The sequence below is a fragment of the Macaca nemestrina genome, chromosome 8 (genome assembly GCF_043159975.1).
Source record: "Macaca nemestrina isolate mMacNem1 chromosome 8, mMacNem.hap1, whole genome shotgun sequence".
In the NCBI taxonomy this organism is placed as follows: domain Eukaryota; kingdom Metazoa; phylum Chordata; class Mammalia; order Primates; family Cercopithecidae; genus Macaca; species Macaca nemestrina.
In genome coordinates this window covers 27,811,563-27,834,240 of record NC_092132.1, presented here as the reverse complement: position 1 = coordinate 27,834,240, position 22,678 = coordinate 27,811,563, and the positions used below count along the sequence as shown (strand labels likewise).

General features: G+C 35.4%; 1 protein-coding gene, 1 long non-coding RNA gene and 1 pseudogene across 14 annotated transcripts in view; 1 reads left to right on the top strand and 2 right to left on the bottom strand.

The window, feature by feature from the left end:
- The window catches only part of LOC105475937 (uncharacterized), a 459,161-nt gene extending 456,698 nt beyond the window's left edge, over positions 1–2,463 (bottom strand). For 10 of the 13 annotated variants that reach the window (XR_011606796.1, XR_011606790.1, XR_011606789.1 and 7 more), the window contains exon 1: positions 881–2,356. This is a non-coding gene — a long non-coding RNA (uncharacterized lncRNA). The other 3 variants (XR_011606795.1, XR_011606792.1, XR_011606791.1) reach the window with 2 other exon arrangements.
- A 61-nt stretch (positions 2,464–2,524) lies between these two features.
- LOC105468543 (mediator complex subunit 30) lies at positions 2,525–22,102 on the top strand. Its single transcript, XM_011718769.2, has 4 exons — positions 2,525–2,845; positions 10,471–10,629; positions 12,549–12,653; positions 21,715–22,102. Exons 1-4 carry the CDS (start codon positions 2,669–2,671, stop codon positions 21,808–21,810), a joined length of 537 nt encoding a protein of 178 aa, XP_011717071.1. The 5' UTR covers positions 2,525–2,668; the 3' UTR covers positions 21,811–22,102.
- LOC112424408 (small ribosomal subunit protein eS10-like) lies at positions 4,944–5,833 on the bottom strand (annotated as a pseudogene).
- Positions 22,103–22,678: the final 576 nt, after the last annotated feature.

Here is a 22,678-nt window from a genome sequence, read left to right as displayed (position 1 = left end):
TAGGGACAGTTTGGATTGGAGGCATGTGGTAGGCAGATTTTAGTTACTCCCCAAAGACGTCCACATCCTAATTCCCAGAATCTGTATGTCATGTTACATGGCAAGGGGGGATTAAGGGGTAACATATGGAACTGAAGTTGCAAAACAGCTGACCTTAAAATAAAGAGATATCCTGGATTATCTAGTTGGACCCGATGTAATCTAAAGGATACTTAAATGAAAAAGAGAGAGGCAGAGGACTCAGAACCAGTGATACGGCACATTTAACTAGCCAATTCTGGCTTTGAAAAGGATGAAGCTGGTTTTTGAAGTTGGTGGAAGTGGTCATGAGCCAAGGAATTGGGACATCTTTCTAAACACTGGAAAAGACAAGGAAACGGATTCCTTCTGAGAGCCTCCAGAAAGGAACACAGCCCTGCCAACACCTTGAGCTTAGTTCAGCGACAACCATTTCAGACTTCTGAGCTAAAAAGCTGTAAAATAATAAAAGGTGTGTTGTTTTAGGCCACAAAGTTTGTGGTAATTTGTTACATGTGCAATAGGAAATTAACATAAGGCATAATTTCTCTGAAACGTCAGTGTATCCTCTCTTGGTAAATGACATAAACTTCACCTGAAGCTTCACATGAAAGCAGAAATACGTGCCATCCTTAATTCTTTCCTCTCCTTCATGCTCCTAATCCAGTCACAACGAAGTTCTCTAGATTCTACTTACTAAATATTTATTCAAAGTTACCCTCTGTCTCCTTTCTCTACACAGGTCATGATCATCATCATCATTCCCCTTTGGAAAAGAAGACAATAGAAACCCACCATCTATTCCCCATTTAGCAACCAGAATAAGTCTTCTAAAATGAGTATTTCAAATTATTCCCCTCACCTTGAAACTTTTCAATGGCTTGCTGTTTCACTCTATAAATTCTCAACTGCTTGACATGGGTTAGAAGATCCTTCAAGGTTGCCTCTGCCTTCAGCCTTATTTCCTCACACTTGTCCTCACACTGAACTTCTTCCAGATCCTGGAAAGCATTAGGAGGCCTCTTCACTTCAGGTGTTGGCACTGGCCTTCCTCATCCTCCTAGAAAAGACTCTATCATTCGTTACTCCCTTCCCTATCTACCTTCAGGTTCCACACTGCTCCCTTCAGGTCGTTCTCAATCTCCTAAATTGTTAGCACCCTGGTATCTGGAACTTTTCTTTCAAGACGCTCATCAAAATAGTGTTCTGTTTGTCTCCATGACAAACACGCTGCAGGGCTTTTGCCTGATTTGTTCAGTACTCTATCTTCATTCCTAGCCCCCAGCACATAGTAGGTGCTCAGCCAATATTTGTCAAATGGTAATTACTCACTGAAGACCTGCGAATTACTATGTTTAATTCTAACACGCTTCCTATGACATATTTAGTAACCATTTCCCGGAAAGTCCGTATAATGGAGCATTCAGATACTTCTAAACAATGCAACATTTGTGCCTATCACCAATTTTACATTCTTGACTTCTTCCCACCTTGGAGATGAACAGTAAGAGGTGAGAGACATTTTATTTTAATTTTTCTTGCATTTATCATGTCACTCAACAATCATTCAATAAGTATTTATTGATACTTGTGCCAATCACTAGGTGTTGGGAATACAGCAAGTGAATAAAATCGTCTGTTTTCATGGAGTTGGCAGTGTGTGTGTAGATAGGGTGAGAAAAAGTCTGAAAGTTAGCCAGCTGAAAGCTATATAAAATATCAGACAGTAGGCTAAGCGCGGTGGCTCACGCCTGTAATCCCAGCACTTTGGGAGGCCGAGGCGGGTGGATCACGAGGTCAGGAGATAGAGACCATCCTGGCTAACACGGTGAAACCCCGTCTCTACTGAAAATACAAAAAAATTAGCCAAGCGTGGTGGCGGGAGCCTGTAGTCCCAGCTACTCGGGAGGCTGAGGCAGGAGAATGGCGTGAACCTGGGAGGCGGAACTTGCAGTGAGCCGGGATCTCGCCACTGCACTCCAGCCTGGGCGACAGAGCGAGACTCCATCTCAAAAAAAAGTACCAGAGTCAGAAAGAAGTGTGCGTTGATCATTTTTTGCTTAGAGAGATTGGGAAAACTCAAGAGAAACATCTGAGCAGGGACCAAGAGCAATCGGGGAGTCAGTATCATGTCACAGAGAAGCGTACAAGCTTAGGAATCTTGCTTTCTAAATTCGAACCGCAGGTTGCCAGTTACACCTGTATGCGACTGAACAAGTACTTTAACCTGTCTCTTAGCTGTAATACTACAAACCTCAGGCTTGTTAAGAGAAAATGCTCCGCAAGGAATTAAACACACAAAGTTCTAACGCTGGGCCAAGACTGGGAAACAAACTCTGGAAACTCACCCTCTGCTCTCCAAGAACGTCTCCCCTCTGGCTGGATCGCAATTGGTGATTGGCTACTTAACCCGTCCGTCCTTTCCCGCCCAGCGTCCAATCCAATCCCACCCGGCTCCGCTCGGAGACAGTTCGCCGAGTGGGCGGTGTCCATGACGTTTTATGACGTGTTGCGTCACGGTGGGCGGAAGTCGCGGCCGCTGTTTTGAAATCGGGCCGCGGGGGGTCTCTCAAGCTGGTTCCAACTCTGAGGCCCCACAGCCTCCCAATTCCGGGCGGACCCCTGACGGGCCTGAAGCTGCAGCCGCGCCATGTCCACCCCTCCGTTGGCCGCGTCGGGGATGGCGCCCGGGCCCTTCGCCGGGCCCCAGGCCCAGCAGGCCGCCCGGGAGGTCAACACGGCGTCGCTGTGCCGCATCGGGCAGGAGACGGTGCAGGACATCGTGTACCGCACCATGGAGATCTTCCAGCTCCTGAGGAACATGCAGGTAGGAAGGCGGGCGCGCAGGGCCAGCGAGATGCAGCTGGGAGGGAAAGGGGCGCTGGTTTCCTCGTTACCTCGGGCCCGTGGATGTCAACTGGGCTGCCCTGGGCAAACCTTAGGTGTAGGGTCACCCCCATTCATACTCAGGAGTGTCCCCAAAAGTCGGAGCTGTAGAGGTGATGTTTTTCCAGACCAGATTTCTGCATAATTGAAGCCAATTTTTTTTAGATTCGATCGAGCTGTTTAGTTACCATGTAAACTCTTGCACCTTTCAAGGTAAAGATGGGGTCGCACTCCACTTCCCTCTTTAGGTTGCTTTAAATGTTTTTTCCAGCATTTCTTGTGGGGAGGTCCAAGGAGTTGAAGAATTTACATTATATTTTTAAAAAACAGTCCTCCTTTTTTTTTGGCATAGTTAATATACAGTAAACTACACTCACCTAAAGTTTTAACATATATGTGTACTGTACTGTGTATACTTGTGAAATTATCATCACAATCAAAATAGTGAACATACACATCACCCCAGAAAGTTTCTTCATACCCCTCTGACATCTTCGCCTCCCACCTTCCATCGCTAAGCAACCATTGATCTGCTTTCTGTAATCATAAATTAATTTGCATTTGCTAGAGTTTTATATAAATGGAGTCTACAGTATGTGAGCTTTTTTGGTCTGAGATCCTTCACTAAGCATGCATCAATAATTTCCTTTTTATTGCTGAGTAATGTTCCATTGTATCAATATATCACCATTTGCTTACCTTTTCTTCTGTTGATGGACATTTGGGTTGTTTCCACTTTCTGGTTGTTATAAATAATGCTATGAACTTTTGCTGACAAATTTTTGTGTGAACATATGTGTCATTTCTCTTGGACAGATTCAGGAGTGGAATTGCTGGATCATGCGATACATGTCTGTTTAATACTTTAAGAAACTTTTCCAAAGTGGCCTGAGCCATTTTACCTACCAATTATTGCTAGTGGGAATGTAAACATTGCTGTTTAACGGTTCTCATTTCTCCTCATCCTCATCAACACCTGTTGTGTCTTGATGCTTTCCAAATACTTCTCCCAGTCTATCCTGCCTTTTTGCTCTCTTAATATTATCTTTTGAAGAACAGACATTTTTAATTTTGATGAAATCCAGCTTACTGATACATTCTTTTATAGATTTTGCTTTTGGTGTCATACCTAAGAAATCTTTGCCTAACCCAGGGTGACAAAGGGTTTCTGTTTTCTTCTAGAAGTTTTGTAGTTTCAGGTTTTATATTTAGGTCTACAACCTATATTTAGTTTTGTGAGTTTTTAAATATATATACATAGTGGCAGATACGGATCCAAGTTCATTGTTTTGCATTTGGATATCCAATTGTTCCAGCACTATTTTGCTGACCCATTTTTAATGCTTGTTTATGTTACCCACTACATGTAGTAGATATTATTCTTGTTTTAAGATGAAGATTCTGTACTTCAGAGAAGTAAAGTGACTTGCCCAAACCTAGTCAGTGGTAGGGTAGATTTGACACCAAGTTTTCAAAATCTTACAGCTCTTATTTCTGTGGTTGTCCAAAAATGTGTTTTATTGCTTTTTTTTTTTTAACTGGTCAAGATTTTTTTTTTTTTCCTCCTGATTTTAAGAGTAATTCAGTTTTGTGGAAATTTTTAAGACTATGTGAAATATAGTACAAAGGAAATCCAGGAGAAATTATGACATTCTTTGGCAATAATTAAAAAAATGAATAGATTCATATCTAGAATGAATAAGGTGCGGATTAAATAATGTCTCAGAATTTAGCATATTTAAAAAAATTTTTGTCCTGTTATATGCAAAGCACTGAATAATACCTAACACTTATGAAGTACTTTCCTTGGTCAGGTACACTGTTATAGGAGCAGTTTTAAGGAGTATTTTTATCCCTATTTTACAGTGAAGGAAACTGAGGCTTAACAAGAGGAAAAAATAAATTACCCAACATCACACATGACTAATAGCTCTTCCTAGTAACCTCTTTTTAATACTAACTTGCTGTCAATGTGCATTATTAAAAGATATAATACAGGTTCATGTTCTACACAGAAAGAACTAAGCTTTTTCAAAAAAGTATTTTATCAATAACTAGATTACATGTGGACCTGCATTCAAAGCCAACTTTTTTTTTTTTTCAGTTTTTTTGTCTGTAAGTTTATTCAATGCAAAATAATCCTCTCCAATTTTACTGAGGTGGCTGACCACGTCCACGACCAAATCCGCCTCTAAACTGGAATTCGGTTACTGACCCAGCCCCAGTCTCGGCTTTCTTGCCGGCACGAGGCGACACGGGCACTCCGTCTGTAGGTATGTCTGTCGGCGTCCCCTCTTGTGAGTTTGCAGGTTGCTCACCCTCCAGACCTTTAGGCCGAGGCCTGCCAGTCTCTGGACGACTGCCGCACAGGGTGGCAGGAGCAATCTCCCAGGGCAGATGAAGGTAATCACGGAGACACTGGATTCCCTCATTGGTAAGGTACCAGTAGAAATGTCTCCAGGCAAACTGTTCCTTCACGTAGCCTCAGGACTTGAGAGACTGCAGGGCCTTCATGACATGAAGGTTGGACACATTCTTGTTTGCCAGCTCCGGATGCTTAGGCATGTGGAATCCTTCTTGGCCACCATGACTCCCTCCTTAAAAAGGAGTTCATAGGCTGGGCGCAGCGGCTCACTCATGTAAGCCTAGCACTTTGAGAGGCGAAAGTGGGCGGATCACGAGGTGAGGAATTCGAGACCAGCTTAGCCAACAAGGTGAAACCCCATCTCTACTAAAAATACGAAAATTAGCTGGGCGTGGAGGCACGCGCCTATAATCCCAGCTACTCAGGAGGCTGGGGCAGGAGAATCGCTTGAACCCGGGAGGCGGAGGTTGCAGTGAGCCAAGATCACGCCATTGCACTCCAGCCTGGGCGACAGAGTGAGACTCCGTCTCAATACATTTCTTCTTAAGCTTCAACATTTCGGCGGCTGTAGGGTCTGGGGCCCAAAGCCAGCTTTTGAGGGACTATGATAATTATATGTGTGCTTTTCATTTTGTGAAATTCTGTGGTCACTCATCTAAGACCCTTTGGGGCCTATCATAATTGGCTGAAAAGATAACAATGGGCTCCTTCATTTCCAAAAAACTAGAAGAAGTGATAGAAACAGGATATTCTTAACTACATATAACCTAGTGATTTGTTAATACATTTTTAGCATTCACATTTTTAAATAATCCTCTGTATTATTGATCTATGAGAGTAAACTGCTGTGAATACAGACTGCTAAGAATTTTTCTAAGCGTTTGTTTTAAAGAAGTGGTTCCTGGTACACACTAGATGTCTGTTAGCCACTTGAGAGTCTGATGAAAACTGTAAACTCTCTTCAGAGAAAAATACACATACACATGCATTTTGAAAATTTCAGGGGTTAAAGGAAGATTTAGGGATACTCCCCAAGTATCCTTAAATCTCAGATTAAGAGTCCTTGTGGAAGATACCATTGCTTTTGTTTTGTTTGTTATTCTTTGAATCTTTAATTTTTTAAATACATAGTACATTCAGAACTCAGGAATAGAAAAGGACAGTGCAATGAACATTTTCCCTCCCATTCCTCTCTCTTATACTATGTACCTAACTCCTCTCCACAGGCAGTGACTGTGAGTGATTCTTCCTATTTTTGTGTATCTTTCCAGATATTCTCTGCATGTTAAGCAAATGTTTATGTATATTATTTCATTTTTCCCTTTTTTGCACAGATAATAGCATATTATACATAACCATTTTGTATCTTGCTTTTTTCAGTTGATATATTCTGGAATTTATTCATATCCGTACAGCAAATACTCCCTTTTCCTTTTTATAGTGTATAGTTCACACTGTGTGGAAATACAGTAATTTGTTAAACCAGTTCTCTAGTGAGGGCATTTGGCTGTTTTTCATCTTTCCCTGTTAGGCTGCAGCAAATAACCTCCTACACAAATTTGCACTTATACCTGTAGGATACGTTTTTAGAAATAGCTATGTGCTTTTGTAATTAGACACATTTCGATGAATTGTCCTCCACAGAGATTGTACTAATTTATGCTATGGCCTAAGACCAGCACAGTGAGTTGTATCTTTTTTGGATCTTTGATCACTCGATAGGTGAAAATTCTACTTCACATTTCTCCTAGTTTGACTGAGTTTGAACATCCTTTAAAATATTTGAATCATTTATATTTTTTTCCTGCTAAATGCTTGTTCACTTACTGTTTACCCATTTGTTTGTCTTTTTTACCTATCATAATTGTAGGATTTAGCTATTTACATACTAGAGAAACCTGCTCTGTGTGATACAACTTGCAGTTATTTTTTTCCCCCAGTCTTTTACCTTTGGCTCTGCTACTGGTAGTTTTGCCATGCATTTTTTTTTTTTTTTTTAAGAAGTTGAATGTATTAGTCTTTTAGGACTTCTAGGCTTTATGCCTAGTTAGAAAGGTCGTCTCCACTCAAATTAGAATTCTATAATTTTTAAAATTTCAGTCTTTACATTTAAAACTCTGATCCTTATGGAATTTATCCTATAAAATGTGAGGTCTGGGCCTAGCCCTAACTTTTTCAAAGGGTTCACTGAATAATTCACTTGCTTCTTCCAGTGATTTCAGGTAGCTTTTATATAAGTGAATTTGTTTCTGGATGTTCTATTCCACGTAGCTGCCTATCTTTTATGTATTAATGCAAAACATTCTTATAATTTGTCAGGATGTATAATGTGTTTACACTTACTTTTTCAGAATTTCCCTGGCTATTCTTGCTTATTTTTCCACATGTATTTTAGAATCAGTTTATTCTAAGAAAAAACCTGTTAGCATTTTTGTTAGGATCATTCAGCCTAGAAAGACTTGACATCGCTATGATGTTGACTTTTAGTTCTTTACTAACCAAGAACATGGAGTATTCTTATTCTGTTTTCCTATAAGGTATCTTAAGTTTTCATTTTTATCTTGAGATTTTAAAAGTTTTCTTCCAGATATTTTATCTTTTCTGTTGCCATTGTAAATGGGGTCTTCTTTTCCCATGTTTTTGTTTGTGTTATAGATGAAAGCAGAGCTATTGCTTTCTCTTTGGACCTACTTCCTTATGGAATTCTTTTATTTTTAGTAGCACTTTATCATATTATTTGTAGATAGATTATGTGCTTTCTTTTTAATATTTCAACATTTTTTTTCTCTTTCTTCTCTAATTGCATCGGCTAGTGCTTCCAGAACAGTGTTCACTTATAGAATTAGCATCTTAGTAGACATCCTTTTCTGTTTCTGACCTTAGGTGGAATGCTTCTAATGATTCCACGTTAATCATGGTGCTGACTTTTTAACTGAAATAAATGTATGTTATCACACATTGAGGATTTTTTATTGAGTTTTATATTGATTTTTAAAATGGATGTTGAATTTAGTTGAATGCCTTGTTAGTGTCTATGAATATGGATCATGTATTTATGGGTTTTCATCCACACTCATGAGTGAGATGGTTATTGATGAGCTTTTCAGCTGAACAGCTACACCACGGTATATACCAAGGGATCTTAGACATTTTTACCGTGTATACTCTGTGCTATGGGAACCTTCTCTCTCTCATGTTTACTGCTGTATCCCAGCTTCTAGAACAGTGCTGACACATTAAAGGTGTGTGGTATTTTTTTTTAATGATTTAGTAAATTAAGTTGGTAAGTTTGGATATTAGATTTAACATCTAATATCTTTCTAAGTCAGCAAATTTGGGAAGCGTGATTCTTTGCATTTCAAAAGGATTTTTGTTTTCTTTATGACAGTATTTATTAAGAGTTATTTTATATAATACATCTTAATAAATTTTAAGTATAGATTTATGGGTAAAGTAACTCACTAAAGTAAAATAATTCACACTGTACTTTAAAGCCTTCTGTGTGTGTGTACTATGCGAAATATGGTAATATAAACTTAAGTTCCAGTCTTTACTAAGTAGAAAATATGGGCAAAGTATTAAACCTCATAATGCCATAATAAAGATACAGAGTGCTGTTCTAGGCAAGACATAATCATCACGCTCCTTTTTGTCACCTAAACAAGAAAGCAAGGATCCACTTAAACTTTTCTCTGAATTTCTAGTTAGTGTCTGTGGAATTTCATAAACTGAGAGTTCATGAGGAGAAAGCTTATATTGTACTGAGAAATGAACCCTTAATGTCTTTCTCCTTTAAAATGTTTTGACTAGTTCAGCCTTTGATATTTTATCACATTTCTTTGAGACATTGTAGAGTGTTTTAATGCTTGAGAATTTCTGAAAATCCCAATAATATCACACCTCAAATAATTTGAGGAGATCCATCTCCTTAACTCATATACCATAACATTACAGGAAATTTAGAAGTATGAGAAAAGAAGAAAATAAATTATTCAAGCCTATTTATCTTACACATCTTTTATCAACTACATATAGGGCTTTTCAGTCTTTTTTCATGTTTCTGGTTTTAATCATTATATGTCCTGTTTTTTTTTTTTCACTCCAAACATTGTATCATGCTTTTCTTTTTCTTTTTCTTTTTTTTTGGCATTCCTACCTCATGTGTTTAAAAAAGAAAAAAAAAATGCAAACTGAGGCTTAGAAAGACTGGACTGATTGCCTAGCTATTAGATAGTAGATAGTTCCTTTTTAAATCACCTGATTCAAATCCTCAAATAGGTATACATGTGAATTCCTACAATTAAAATGCCTGAATACTAGAAAATGTGGTACTCTATAAATATTATTGATTCAAGTATTAGGGTGATGCCACAGATCAAATTGTGGGAATAAAATATTCTACGGCTGTACAGAGAAAGATTTTGTTCATGAGTTTCAGCAATGCACAAGTTCATATTTAGTTATAAATTCTAAATAGTCGATTTTTGTTTACCTGTCTTTTTTTTTTTATTATTTAAATATATACTTTTCTTCTCTTGATAAAATTCCTGAATTTAAAATATATCAATATCTAAGACCGAGTTATGATCATAGCAGTTACTTTTAATAATTTATTAATGGTGTTCAAGTATAGGTGGCACCCATATCTCCTGCTATTGATTTTTTTAAGTAAAATTTTAAATGACAGGTTTATATTTTAATGTGTGCTTTAAGCATCTGAATTATCTTGTCAGAGTTAAGGTATTTTGAGAATATTTTTGCAATACCTGCCATATATTTTTCATTTTCTTCCACTAGAATATCGTAAGATTCACTTTTGTGTGTGTGTTTTTAACTGTACTTTGTTTTTAACTTCTTGGTTGAGGTCAGCAGCATGCTGCATTTATATAATAGTAACATTAAAATTGTACACTCTTTTTAAAGTTACACTTCAAAAATTAAAGGGGAAAAAGTATTCCAAGTCAGGGTTTATTACAGAGTTTTTCTAGGTCTGTTTTATAGCAGTGAAAGAGTATGCCAAGTTGTTAATAAATGGGTGTGCATTACTCTTACATTCTTAAAATTGAACTTGATCAGTTGTGAGGGACAGCTTACATCTATGCATTGCCTAAAAATTGTTTCTGTTTATTGGCTTTACTTATAGAAAATCTTGATTTTTTTTTCATTACTTTATATTTTTATTCTTTATTTTTCCTGATAAGCTGCCAAATGGTGTCACTTACCACACTGGAACATATCAAGACCGGTTAACAAAGCTACAGGATAATCTTCGCCAACTTTCAGTTCTCTTCAGGAAGCTGAGATTGGTATATGACAAATGCAATGAAAACTGTGGTGGGATGGATCCCATTCCAGTCGAGGTAATTTTTTGTGATAGAGGGAGGATGAATATAAGGTGTGAATTAGTGTCAAGACAGTTGTTACTCTTTTGCCTCTCTCTCTTGTTTTAGCAATATTTCCAGGTTTTGAATTTTATTGGTTTTACTTTTGACCACAGAAGATGAAAATGTGATATATATGCATAAAATACTACTATATTTTTACATTAATAATTTCTTGTAGACTTTGACAGGCTTGTAGTAATTTTTGTTGTTAGGAAGAAATGGTTTTCTGTGGCAATTTTTATTGCTATCAGTGTCTCCTTTTAAATAAGTCAGGAATATTTTTAGTAGGAATTTTAATAGTATCATATACTTTTAAGGTGGTTTTCATGAAGTACTTTACAGATAAAATATTATTTTTATTATTATTAATTTAGATTTTATATTTGGCCCAGTGGAATCACTGTATTTTAAAAAATGTACTCTCTAAATTTCATCTTGGGTCCCACCTATTTGGTTGATTAGGCATACATTTCTATAAGTGACCCTTTCCTGTTGACAAATTATTTCTCTACCACCAAAGGAAGCTGGTAAAGATGACCAGAGAAAAATTAAACTGCAAAAATGCCTAAAAAGAAGGGGTCAGAGATGTGGGAGAAAGATCAGAAATGTGGCCTGCATTGTCAGATGCTGCAGAAAAGTCAAGGAAAATCAGGAATGAAAACTGTCCAGTAGATTTTGCTAGATGAAAATTGTTAGGATATTTGAGTAGAGCTTCAGTGAAATGGTAGCAGCACGAAGTCTGATCACAGTCAGGTGAAGATTAAACAGGAAATAAGAAGCTGGAGCCAGCAAGTGGGTATCAGTCTTTCAAGAAGCTTTGAAAAAAATAAGAGAGGAAAGCAGCAGATGGAAGGAGAGATGGAATCGAAGGTTTGCAGGGGGAAGAGGAGCTTCTCCCCAAATAGAAGAGACAGGAACATGTTAGAATAATAAAGGAAGAAAGCTGTAGGGAGAGGTTGGGAGAAGGGTGTATAAATAATGAAGACAGGAAGGCAATCAGGCCACAGGGATGGAGACTAATCGTCTTCAGGAGGAAGGACAGCTCTGCATTGAGAGAGAGAAAACAAAGAAAAGGAGAATGTAGACATGGGTGAATTTATATATGTCTCAAGAATTTTAAGAAGTTTTATCAGGTGAATCCTAGTTTTTACCAGTCATTTACCTTTGGCCTATTCCTGCATTTTTAATACACAATAGTAGAGGCTAGGTGATTCCTGAAGTCTGTCACACTTATGAGGTAAATTCCATCACTAACCGTGCATACTTAATTATGATTCTGCTAGAAGTTTCATTGCTATATAAATTTGTTTCTCCTACAAAAAAAAAGTTCTCACAACTGAAAAAACTTAAGACATCTAGAAGTTTGCATAGACTCTGAAGTTTTAGTTTGCAAGTTAATGACATTTATATAATACAGATCCGTGAAGTTCTTTTCTTTTTATTACAGATGAAGGAAAGCCTGTTTTATCTATCTCAATAGACTACAAATCTCTTAGGGGCAAGAATCACATCTTGTTTGGCATTAGTTTTATAGTGTTTCATAATTAAATATTTGCTAATTGAATGAGTAGGGTTTTTTTAAATTTTAATTTAATTTAATTTAATTTAATTTTTTGTTACTTCTCCCATCTTCCTGCTGGAAGTATTGTTTAGTTATACATGACAACCAATGTTATAACGGCTGTTTTGCAAAAGAAACCTGAAAGGGTATTGTGTAGAATGCATTGAAATGGTCAACTATTAAAGCTCTTATTTCAGGCTATCACCTGAATTGAAATTTATTTTTATACAAATAAAACTATAAAAATTGACTTTAATCTGATATATTCTCTATACCAGTGATTAGAAAACTTGAATTATATTTTTGACTTTTAGTTTTTGTTAATCATTCCCAGCAACTTATTCCATATGTGGAAGAAGATGGCTCAAAGAATGATGATCGGGCTGGCCCACCTCGTTTTGCTAGTGAAGAGAGGCGAGAAATTGCTGAAGTAAATAAAGTGAGTTGTTAGTTTTTACATTTTATGTTTTAGAGTTATTGATAAAAATTACTAGGGAGTCTGATGTAACTCCAAAACATAATTTGAATTATCAAATTACATGAAGTCGTTTCTTTGGCAAACTTAACCTATTTAGAATACAGCCAAGAACTGAAAGGTAAGCAGAAATGCTGTCTGAATAGTCAGAAGAGAAATTGCAAAATTCATTCGATAAAGCTCTTAGAAGAGCTCTTTAGACACTTAGTCACAATCCATTTACTTTTTTCTTTTCTGGGCAGAATTCTATCTTTCTAGCTTATAGCATTTTTGGAGCAGCAAATGATAAAAATTTACAAATATGAAATGTGAATGTCTCAACACCTGAATAAAAAATTTAGAGAACTATCCCAGCATTGTTCTACTCCAACCCCACCAAAAGCTTCTAACTGGAATTATTTATCGCTGAATACTTTCAGAAGTTCGGAAGATAATGTTCAAATACTTCTTGTGAAACAGAGAGAAATAGGGAAAGGTGTCTGTTCATTCTGTGGTGGAAATGTGGCCCCAGCTTAGCAAAATCTACTGGACATAGCACAGTGAATACAACTATCAGCTTCACTGTTTCAGTGACAAATATAGATTGCCCCTTCCTGAAATTCTTAATTCTAATTAATAGAACTCACCAGTGTATTAATAATCCACCACAGCCAAAGAGTCTTCTGAGGTATATAAGATTTTATAGTTCAATTTGTATGTATAATACATGATGTCAGTAGACTACCTTGGAAAAAGATTTTCTCACATGTCAAAAAGACATCAGATAAAATTCAATACTGTTGCTGATTCAAAGGACACTTAAAACTATTAGCAAGACAGTGTTTTTTTTTTTTATCTTTTTCTTTTAGATAAATAGCCAACATTTTTCATAAGGTGAAATATAGAAATATCCTTATTAAAAACAAGCATTAAATAAGATGCTTTATACCACTATGTTTAATATTATTTTAGAAGTTATAGCCAGTACAAAAAGACAGTGAATAAATGACAGCTGGGAAACAGGAGTTACTATGTATGAGCTTGTTAGAATGATCAAAGAAACTCAACTGATGAACAACTAGTCTATAAGAGTTCCGTAAAAGGGTCTAAGACAAGACTGATACCATGCTCTTATAATGCTATAAACCTGTTAGATTATAAGATTCTATTGACTCTTATAACAATTCATATTTAGTAGATAGGAATTATGTCAATCATGTGTGTGAATAAACTTATTAAGATACATAAAGGAAGCTTTGAATGATTAAAAGAACATATAAAGTTCTTGGATGAGCAATACATATTATAAAAACACCAGTCTTGATTACTTCACAGTTTTAATACAGTAACAATCCAAATCCTAATAATAAAGCATGCAAAAATAATAGGATTGTAGTGCAATACCAATCAATAAACAGATCCAGATAAAACCCAAATGGGATTTTTTTCTTGAAAGTATACAAAAATATCAAAGAAAATGTTGATAAGTATGACTAATAAAGCAGAATTCTTAGCTTCAAAAATTAAACTGTAATATGAAGCATATTATACAAATGGTAATTAGGTGTGTAATACTGGCACAAGAATAGGCAGATTAGTAAAATAATCTAGCCAGAAAAACAGCCTTCTCATTGTACATGAGAATTTAATATGACAGAAGAGGGCTTGTGTGAAAAATTAGTCTTTAGAAATAGAAACTTTGGGGGCGAAATTAAGCTAGCTTTTTACATTACACCATATATCAAAATGAATTTCAGAGTTGAAAATAAGACCTGCAAAACAAAATATTGGATAATTTTTTAAGTATTTTAAAACTCGGAAGAAAGGAAAAAGATGGATAGATTTTATAAAATAAAATTTTGCAACTTCTTTAGAAGGTGAAATACATATTTAGAAAACTATTTCCAAAAAATCTGATTGTAATGAATGACAATCATAATAAAAAACTCACAGTAAAAAATTGGTAGAGGGTGAGGAAGAGATTGGGGACTTTTAGTTTAGATCTTGAAAAATAACTGGTATTTGATAGTCTAGATATATGAGACATTCATTTATTAAGACGTGTTATATGTTTCTGTTGATAAAATATGTATTACCTCAATAAATGTGTTCTGCTTATTTTTCTCTAATACGGATTTTTTAATAAACTATAATTAAATATGTATATAAATAAAACACCATTATAATAATAACTTTGGTTTCAGAGTACCACATGTGTAACTAATGTAAATATAGTTTGTTCTGTACCATAGAGGATTTTATAATATTTTGTAAAAAATAAAGTTGTATAAATTCAGAAAGATACTTTTTCTAAATTTACATTTCTCTTCAATTTTCATGAAGTTTCTCTTTTTTCCCAATTTGATAACTTAGAAATAACGTGTCTTTGACTTTTAAAAGTTCTTGTTTATAATCAAAATATGGTAATTCTTTGGCAGCATGTAACCGAAAAAATTCTTACTAGCTACTGACATAGAGTTTGTGGATTTTAAGTAAAGGATATAATTGAAACAAGGATATGATGTATACAAGGACTTCTTTCTCCACGTGAGGATTTAGCTCTCTACAGCCTCTCTCTCCTGGACCCACCTACATAATTGTTTCCCTCAAACCTTTCAGTGCAGTTATATCATATTTGGGGTTCAGTAAATAACCTGTGTCATATAATTATGGCTTCGTAAGTATTGTTTATTGCTAAACCACATAGTAAACTAGGGTCACATTTCCTTGGTTGAATAATTTTTTGTTTTTCTGAAGTTAATTCTTACCTCTTTAATTTTCTAAAATTTTAGTTAGTTTTTTGTGAATCTATGATAGCATCTCAGTACTATTTTCTAATTTTCCACAGAGTCAGAATCATTAGACAGTTTCGTGGTTCTCATCCCACCCTCCCAAGTTTTCTTTGGTTTTATAGGTCTGGATGAAATGCTGGTTAGGCCTGCTTTTTAGCTCTGGGACTTTCCTTCACCTCTTCTGTTGGTTTCATTATTTCTTCAGCTCATGTCTTCCTCTTTCTTGGTTTTCTTCCTTGTTGGTAATGTGCATACATCAGTGACTTCTTTAGAAGGAATGCAGACACTTAAATTTTGAGTCCTTACGTATTTGTCCAGTTCATAGTTTGGCTGGCTATAAAATTCTATGTTGTAAGTTACGTTTCCTCAGAAATTTGAAGGCATTCCATAATCTAGTGTAGGGTTTGGCAGACTTTTTCTTTAAATGACTAGATAGTCAATCTTTTAACCATTCCTCTAGTTTTCATCCCCAGGGCTCAGCTAGTGCCTCTGAGATGGTCTCTGTCTGTGGTTCTCCATGGTGGATCAGGCCTATTCTCAGTGGCATCCCTCTTGCATGCCCAGGCCTTCTCTGAGTCACTGACCACTCCCTCTTTACTTTTCATCTTAAAATTTACCTTGCATCTGCTGTTGTGTCCCTTCTAATCACTTTTCCTTGCATCAGTTCATAGCTTTTTTTATTCCTCTCCTGCCACACACTCAATAGATACACAAAGTTTCTGAAAGTTTGTGTATGCTTATGGAATGAAAGTGTTTTAAATTTTTTTCCCCATTTTTACTTCTGACATTGAGATCTCTTCCTTTGATTAAATGACTTGGATCTGTTCTAAGTGCTTTTAACTTCAGTATAAAACATATTTTAGTTAACGTGATATCAAACTGATGGGTTGTTACAAAGAGAAAAGAATCAGTTTAGGTATTTTAAATAAACCAGGTTTAAAGCTAAACTCTATTTCTGTGGGAATTGCTTTTTAAAGGACAAGTTAGAGGGAAAGTACCTTCTTGAGTATCATGGGGAAGAACTCATTTGATGACCTCATAACTCTCTTTGTATGAATTCTTCTATCTATATTTTGAGAAAGCACTGAAGGATTAGGTGGTGGGCAGAGGGAAAAGATGGGAGAGGGCTAACATTTGGTTAACTTAAATTTAAATCGCAAATAAAGAAGGAAGAAGAGAATAAAATTAACTGCTAAAAAGCAAACAAGTATTTTGTTGTTGTTGTTGTTGTTTACCAAAAGGGGTTTTTAATTCATTCCTTTAAAAAAATTATAAATGTGAATTAAATGTAGCATATTCTGTTAATGGAATAATCTTATGTACAGTTAACACTAGCTACTGACATAGAGTTTTGTGGATTTTAAGTAAAGGACATAATTGATACAAGGATATGAAGTATAAAAGGACTTTCTCCACATGATAATTTAGCTCTCTACAGCCTCTCTCTTCTGGACCCACCTATGTAATTGTGTCCCTCAAACAGTTGTATTTCATTCTTTTCCTTCAACTTATTTAAGCTCTGTGTCTCCATTCTAGAATATAAGATTAAAATATATGATTAAAATGTTTAATTTTTAAAATATTGAGCTCGTGATCCATATATATATATATATATATATATATATTATTTTTTTTTTTGAGACAAAGTCTCTCTCTGTCACCCGGGCTGGAGTGCAGTGGCACAATCTTGGCTCACTGCAACCTCTGCCTCCTGAGTTCAAGCGATTCTCCTGCCTCAGCCTCCTGAGTAGCTGGGATTACAGGCATGCATCACCATGCCTAGCTAATTTTTTTGTGTTTTTAGTGGTAATGGGATTTCACCGTGTTGGTCAGGCGCTGTTGAACTCTTGACATCGTGATCCACCCACCTCAGCCTCCCAAAGTGCTGGGATTACAGGCCTGAACCACTGCACCCGGCTGATACATCTTTTTTTTTTCTTAATGGCATACACACCTGAGGGTGTTTCTCATAGTGAAAACTGGCTATAGATGATAATGTCCTGATCTGATTATTTAACCACATAGATGCTATTAAAAATAAACAGTTCATTGATTTGACAACTATTTATAAATAACTACATTCATAAACTTAAGTTTTTGTCTCTGTCAATTATGTTAATCCATATTCTTATGTAAACATAGGTTTGCTTTTTTTTAGTTCATGCAGTTAGTAGGTGATAGATTTTTAAAGTTCACAGAATCTTAGCTAGTAACACTAAAACACTGAAAATACTTCTTACCTATTATGGTATGGAGTATAAAAATGCATAGTTTTTAATAATGGCCATTATTAAATATCTTTTTTTATACTAAGAGGAGTTATTTAAACGAAAAAAAGTTTTGAAATGATTGCCAATAATTTTTGTTTACTTGCATATTTTTTTTCCATTCTTGTAGGTTTTGGGAGAAGCTTTTTGATTTGGCTTTTGTTATTTTTTCTTCAAACATGAAAATATTTAAATACTTGTGTGCCTGCTCTCTGCCAGGCATTGTGCTCAGTACCAGAATTTCTTCCATGAACCAGCTGGATGTGTTATCTGCTATATACTCATTTCACATGAGTGGACAAGTTTCTTCTTGGAGAACATAAGACTCCAGTGGAAACAAAGCAGCACCTGTTTCATGTTCCCATTTCATGTTTTAATGAATATTTACAGAAACAAAAGCATTGTGCCATATTTTTAATACATTGGCATTTGGTCGTATTAAATAACTAAGTTGCTTTATAGAGCTGTGTAATCTGTAATAAAATTATATTCTTTGCATTCAATTAAAAATATTCAGAATTTTACTACAATGCATATCTTCTTTTTGTTCTAAATAAGCTACATAAAATAAGTAAATTTATATACCCCTCAGTTGACCCTCACTTAGTCGTTTTCAAAACATTATCATATCATTGTGTACTTGAAATTGTGCAGAAGAGCATACTGATGGTGTGTTTACTATTTGGTCCTTACGGTCTGTCTGGTTTCTAACAATGCAAAAACCACCAATAACTATCCTAATGCCATGAAACTTTGAGGCACACGATTTGTAGTCAGTATTTGATGTAAATCATCATAAGACAATATGGCTGGTTTTAGTAGTCAAATTCGTGGTTTATTTAAATACTTTCATTTTCTCTTAATATATCCTGGAATCCTTAAGCCGAATACCCAAGTAAAGGATGGATACTTGTTTGAGACCACATTTTTTAGGTGCGGGGGTGGCCAATCTTTTGACTTCCCTGGGCCACATTGTAAGAATTGTTTTGGGCCACACATAAACTATACTAACGTTAATGATAGCTGATAAGCCCCCCCAAAAAATCTCATAATGTTTTAAGAAAGCTTACGAATTTGTATTGGGCTACACTCACAGACGATCAGGGCCACATGCGGCCTGCAGGCCACAGTTGGACAAGCTTGCTTTGGGGGCATCAGAATGAGTTTTATTTTGCTTAAGGCTATTTTCTTGATGGGAAAATGAAATTGAAAAAGATAGTAGGTAGTATTTACTACAAGATTGACATAATTGAGTCCATGCATTTAGAAAGTAAAGCATTTTTTGTCAAGTGTCACAGCTTTTGTGTGAATATTAAATTACATGGTATGAGTTAGCAGAAACATTTTTTAAGTATTTAGTCTACTTACACATTCACCTGTTAATGTACGAAATTGGGCACAGCTGATGGATTTTGAAAATAGCAGCTGTCAACCTCTGTTAAAATCAATCAGTGGCAAGATACATATATTAAATCCTATATCGTGTCATGAAAATTTATTTACAGTTTAGCCACTAATAAGCATAAGTGTCAGCTTTGCTGTTGATCATTTTTATGACATGTTTTGACTCTGGATATTTTATTTGTATGCTAATTTTTTATATTTAAAACTTTGTGGCATCTTTGAGAAATGCTATCCCAAGAGCCTTATATGTTAATTATTTAAAAATTTTCTATTCCCTAGTTTTGAATATTATCTTGAAAATACCCTACACATTCTAGTTCTTACTTTTTAAAAAAAAAAAATTATGAGGCTTAAATTAAAAAGAGTACCAGAATGTATATTTCCAAATGAGGATTCTTGAAAGTAGTCTTATTGGTAGGTTATACATTTATTTCAATGGTGAAACCATTGTGATAGCCAGCTGCAAGCCCTGAGTTGATATTGATTATAAAGTCTCTTTTTAACCACCCAGATGACCAATTGTCATCTTACGTATGGGTATGCAGAAAGTACAACTGGCAGAGACCTTAGATTTTATAATCCAATTACATAAACGAGAAAACCGAGGAGAATGAATTTGTCTAAGATCAAATACCAAGTTAGAGGCAAAGTTGGAACTGGGACCGAGATTGCTAGCCTCCCAATATAGCACTTTTATATTCCTCTGTTTTGCTGCTACTCTTGATTGCTGGCAGAAGTGTTGGTTTCTTGGTCTCTGTGATGAAAAAGACTTTACAGGCTTGGTTATTCTTCATCTTTCCCAGCAATTTGAATCAATTTTGTTAGATATATACAACCACTTAAATAGCAGACTATCACATACTCATGATAACAGAATATAGAAGATAGGTCATCTGAAAACTTGTACAAGGGAGATTCACTAAAAATACCAGCAGTTTCTGTTTCCTGAAGACTGTGTTAGAGTGAGCTTTAGAGTCAAGCCCTGTGCACTGTATAGTCATGTTTTTCTCTGACTGCATCGTGCTAGTTCTCTTTTCAAATGTGAATTAAATTTAGTTATGAAAGATTATTAGAGTCTCTGTAAATTGATTTTCTATTTTCCAGTAAGAGTTTCTTGGGCTTTCCTTTTAGCCACCTCTTTCTTGTTACTTCCCTAACTCTGAATAGAAGCAATACGAGCAACTTCATTTTAATTTGCTTTTTAATGAAATCAAAATTAAGATTTTTAGGCCTCTTTTTAATAAGCATACACTAATTTATCTGGAGGTTGTTTAATATAGTGTCTTAAAATTAAATATATTATCTCCAAATGTAATGTTTCCAAGGGGTTATTGAATAATAATGATTATTATTATAACCAGTAAACACTCTGACCAGAAGTTCTCTATTTCTATCTTGTTTTATCTAAGCAGACATTTACCACATAGGATTTGAAGAAAGAATGTTTAAAAAGAAGTTTACAAATCTTAGTCAAGTATAATTCAAGTATAGAGATACAGAGACACATGCCGTGCACATTTCAGGCATTCAGCAAATCTTAGTAGAAAAGATTGCTTTGGGTGCTCTGCCATTTGTCTTCAGTTTTTAGAATTAGAAGGAGATTGCAATTCATGCTACAGGCAAACAGTGATTTCTGCCACACTTTTGAAACACCAATTGCATGAGGCATTGTATTTTTATTATATTTTATTTTCTATATCAACAGTTTACATTTTGTGCCTACCAGTAACATTTGTTGAATGTTTACTTATGTGTCAGGCACAATTCTAATACCTGACATGAATCAGATCATTTAATCCTCATAACAACTCTTAGGAGGTAGGTTCAGTTATTATTTCCATTTTTCTGATGTAGAAACTAAAGTACAGGGAGGTTAAAAAAGTAGGTCAGTGTTATAAGTTTCATAGTGAAGGATCTGGCTGGGTGTGGTGGCTCAAGACTGTAATCCCAGCACTTTGGGAGGCCAAGATGGGCAGATCACTTGAAGTCAGAAGACCAGCCTGGCCAACATGGCAAAACTTTGTCTCTACTAAAAATACAAAAAAACTAGCTGGGCGTGGTGGTGGGCGCCTGTAATTCCAGCTACTCAGGAGGCTGAGGCAGGAGAATTGCTGGAATCCAGGAGGCTGAGGTTGCAGTGAGCCAAGATTGTGCCACTGCACTGCAGCCTGGGGGAAAAAAAAATCACAGTGAAGGATCTGAACGACGTCCAGAGATCTGGCTCTAGAGTATGGGCTCTTGACCGTTAGGTTATACTGCCCCTTAGAAAACCTGTATGCTTATGTTTTAAAACAAATAAATGTTTAGCTGATTTATTTATTTATATATGGTGGAGGTGGAAGAGTAAGCAGGGCCTGGGGCGGGCCTGGAGCCATAGACCTCTGCAGGCTGAATTTTTAGAATTCAGGATCCCTGTCAGCGAATATGTAACGCCAGAAGAGGGTTGAGACCATCTGCCTTATAGGGTTATTTAGCTCAATTTCTGTCTGGATCATTACAGTCCTAACTTACGACATTTTAATCTTCTTACTTCATGGTCTATATTTCCTGAAACATTTTTGATAAATTCTTTTGTTTCTACAGAAACTCAAACAGAAGAATCAACAGCTGAAGCAAATTATGGATCAATTACGAAATCTCATCTGGGATATAAATGCCATGTTGGCAATGAGGAACTAAGCTGATATTTAAATTTCCTGCTTTACACATGTTATACCGTTGTTTTTTTCCCTCAAGTATTTTTTTCCCTGTGAAGAAGGTTATTTATCTGTTTTATTTTAGTCACTAAAACTAAAGTTTGTATTTTTACATTGTGATTTTTACTTAAAATATTCATTAACTTTTTTTTAATGCTATTGATCTTATGAAAGATTATTGTAATAAATTTTGATGGGGTTTGTATTTTGGTTAATCTTCATGAATTGAATAATTGTTTTTTTAAAGCAAAATAAAGTTTTTTAAATAAGTTTTTAAATTTGATTAATGGATTTACTCATTCCAATAAACCTTTTAGAAGAAAACTAAATATTTAAATATTTCTGCAGATAAAAGTATCAAATACAGTCAGTCTGTATACAAATTAAAATTAAAGATATGTTACCATTTCAGCTCAAGTTTTTAAATTCAATTTTATTGCCAAGCCAATTAAAATGTATATTTCTATGAATAGATGAAAATTTATCTTTAACATATTCTTCAAGTGTTTGGTCTTAAATGATCTATCTCTAAAAGGAGAGAAACTAATGATCTAAGGACAACACAAATTGAAATCACAACTGTGTGCTTATCTGCTCTGCTTTAAGCTAAGAAGCAATCACCTAATTTTTTAGGTATACCCTAAAATAATCATAAGTGTGTTTTGGAAATAGTACATTTGTAGGGATTTTAAATGAGATACTTCTATATGACAGGTGTTTTTTTTGTTTTTTTTTTGTTTTTTTTTGTTTTTTTGGCCTGTAGTCAATCCTGTTTAGGTCTCCCTGTGGGAGCTGATCTCTCATATTACAAATAATATATTCTCAAATAAAGAGTTGAAGTCTTCTCAGAA

Bases quoted from the DNA above. Each gene is read 5' to 3' on its own strand.
- LOC105468543 (XM_011718769.2), top strand. From the start codon at position 2,669: ATGTCCACCCCTCCGTTGGCCGCGTCGGGGATGGCGCCCGGGCCCTTC. The intron at 2,846-10,470 runs GTAGGAAGGCGG...TTTCCTGATAAG, and splicing joins AGCTCCTGAGGAACATGCAG to CTGCCAAATGGTGTCACTTA. The intron at 10,630-12,548 runs GTAATTTTTTGT...AATCATTCCCAG, and splicing joins TGGATCCCATTCCAGTCGAG to CAACTTATTCCATATGTGGA.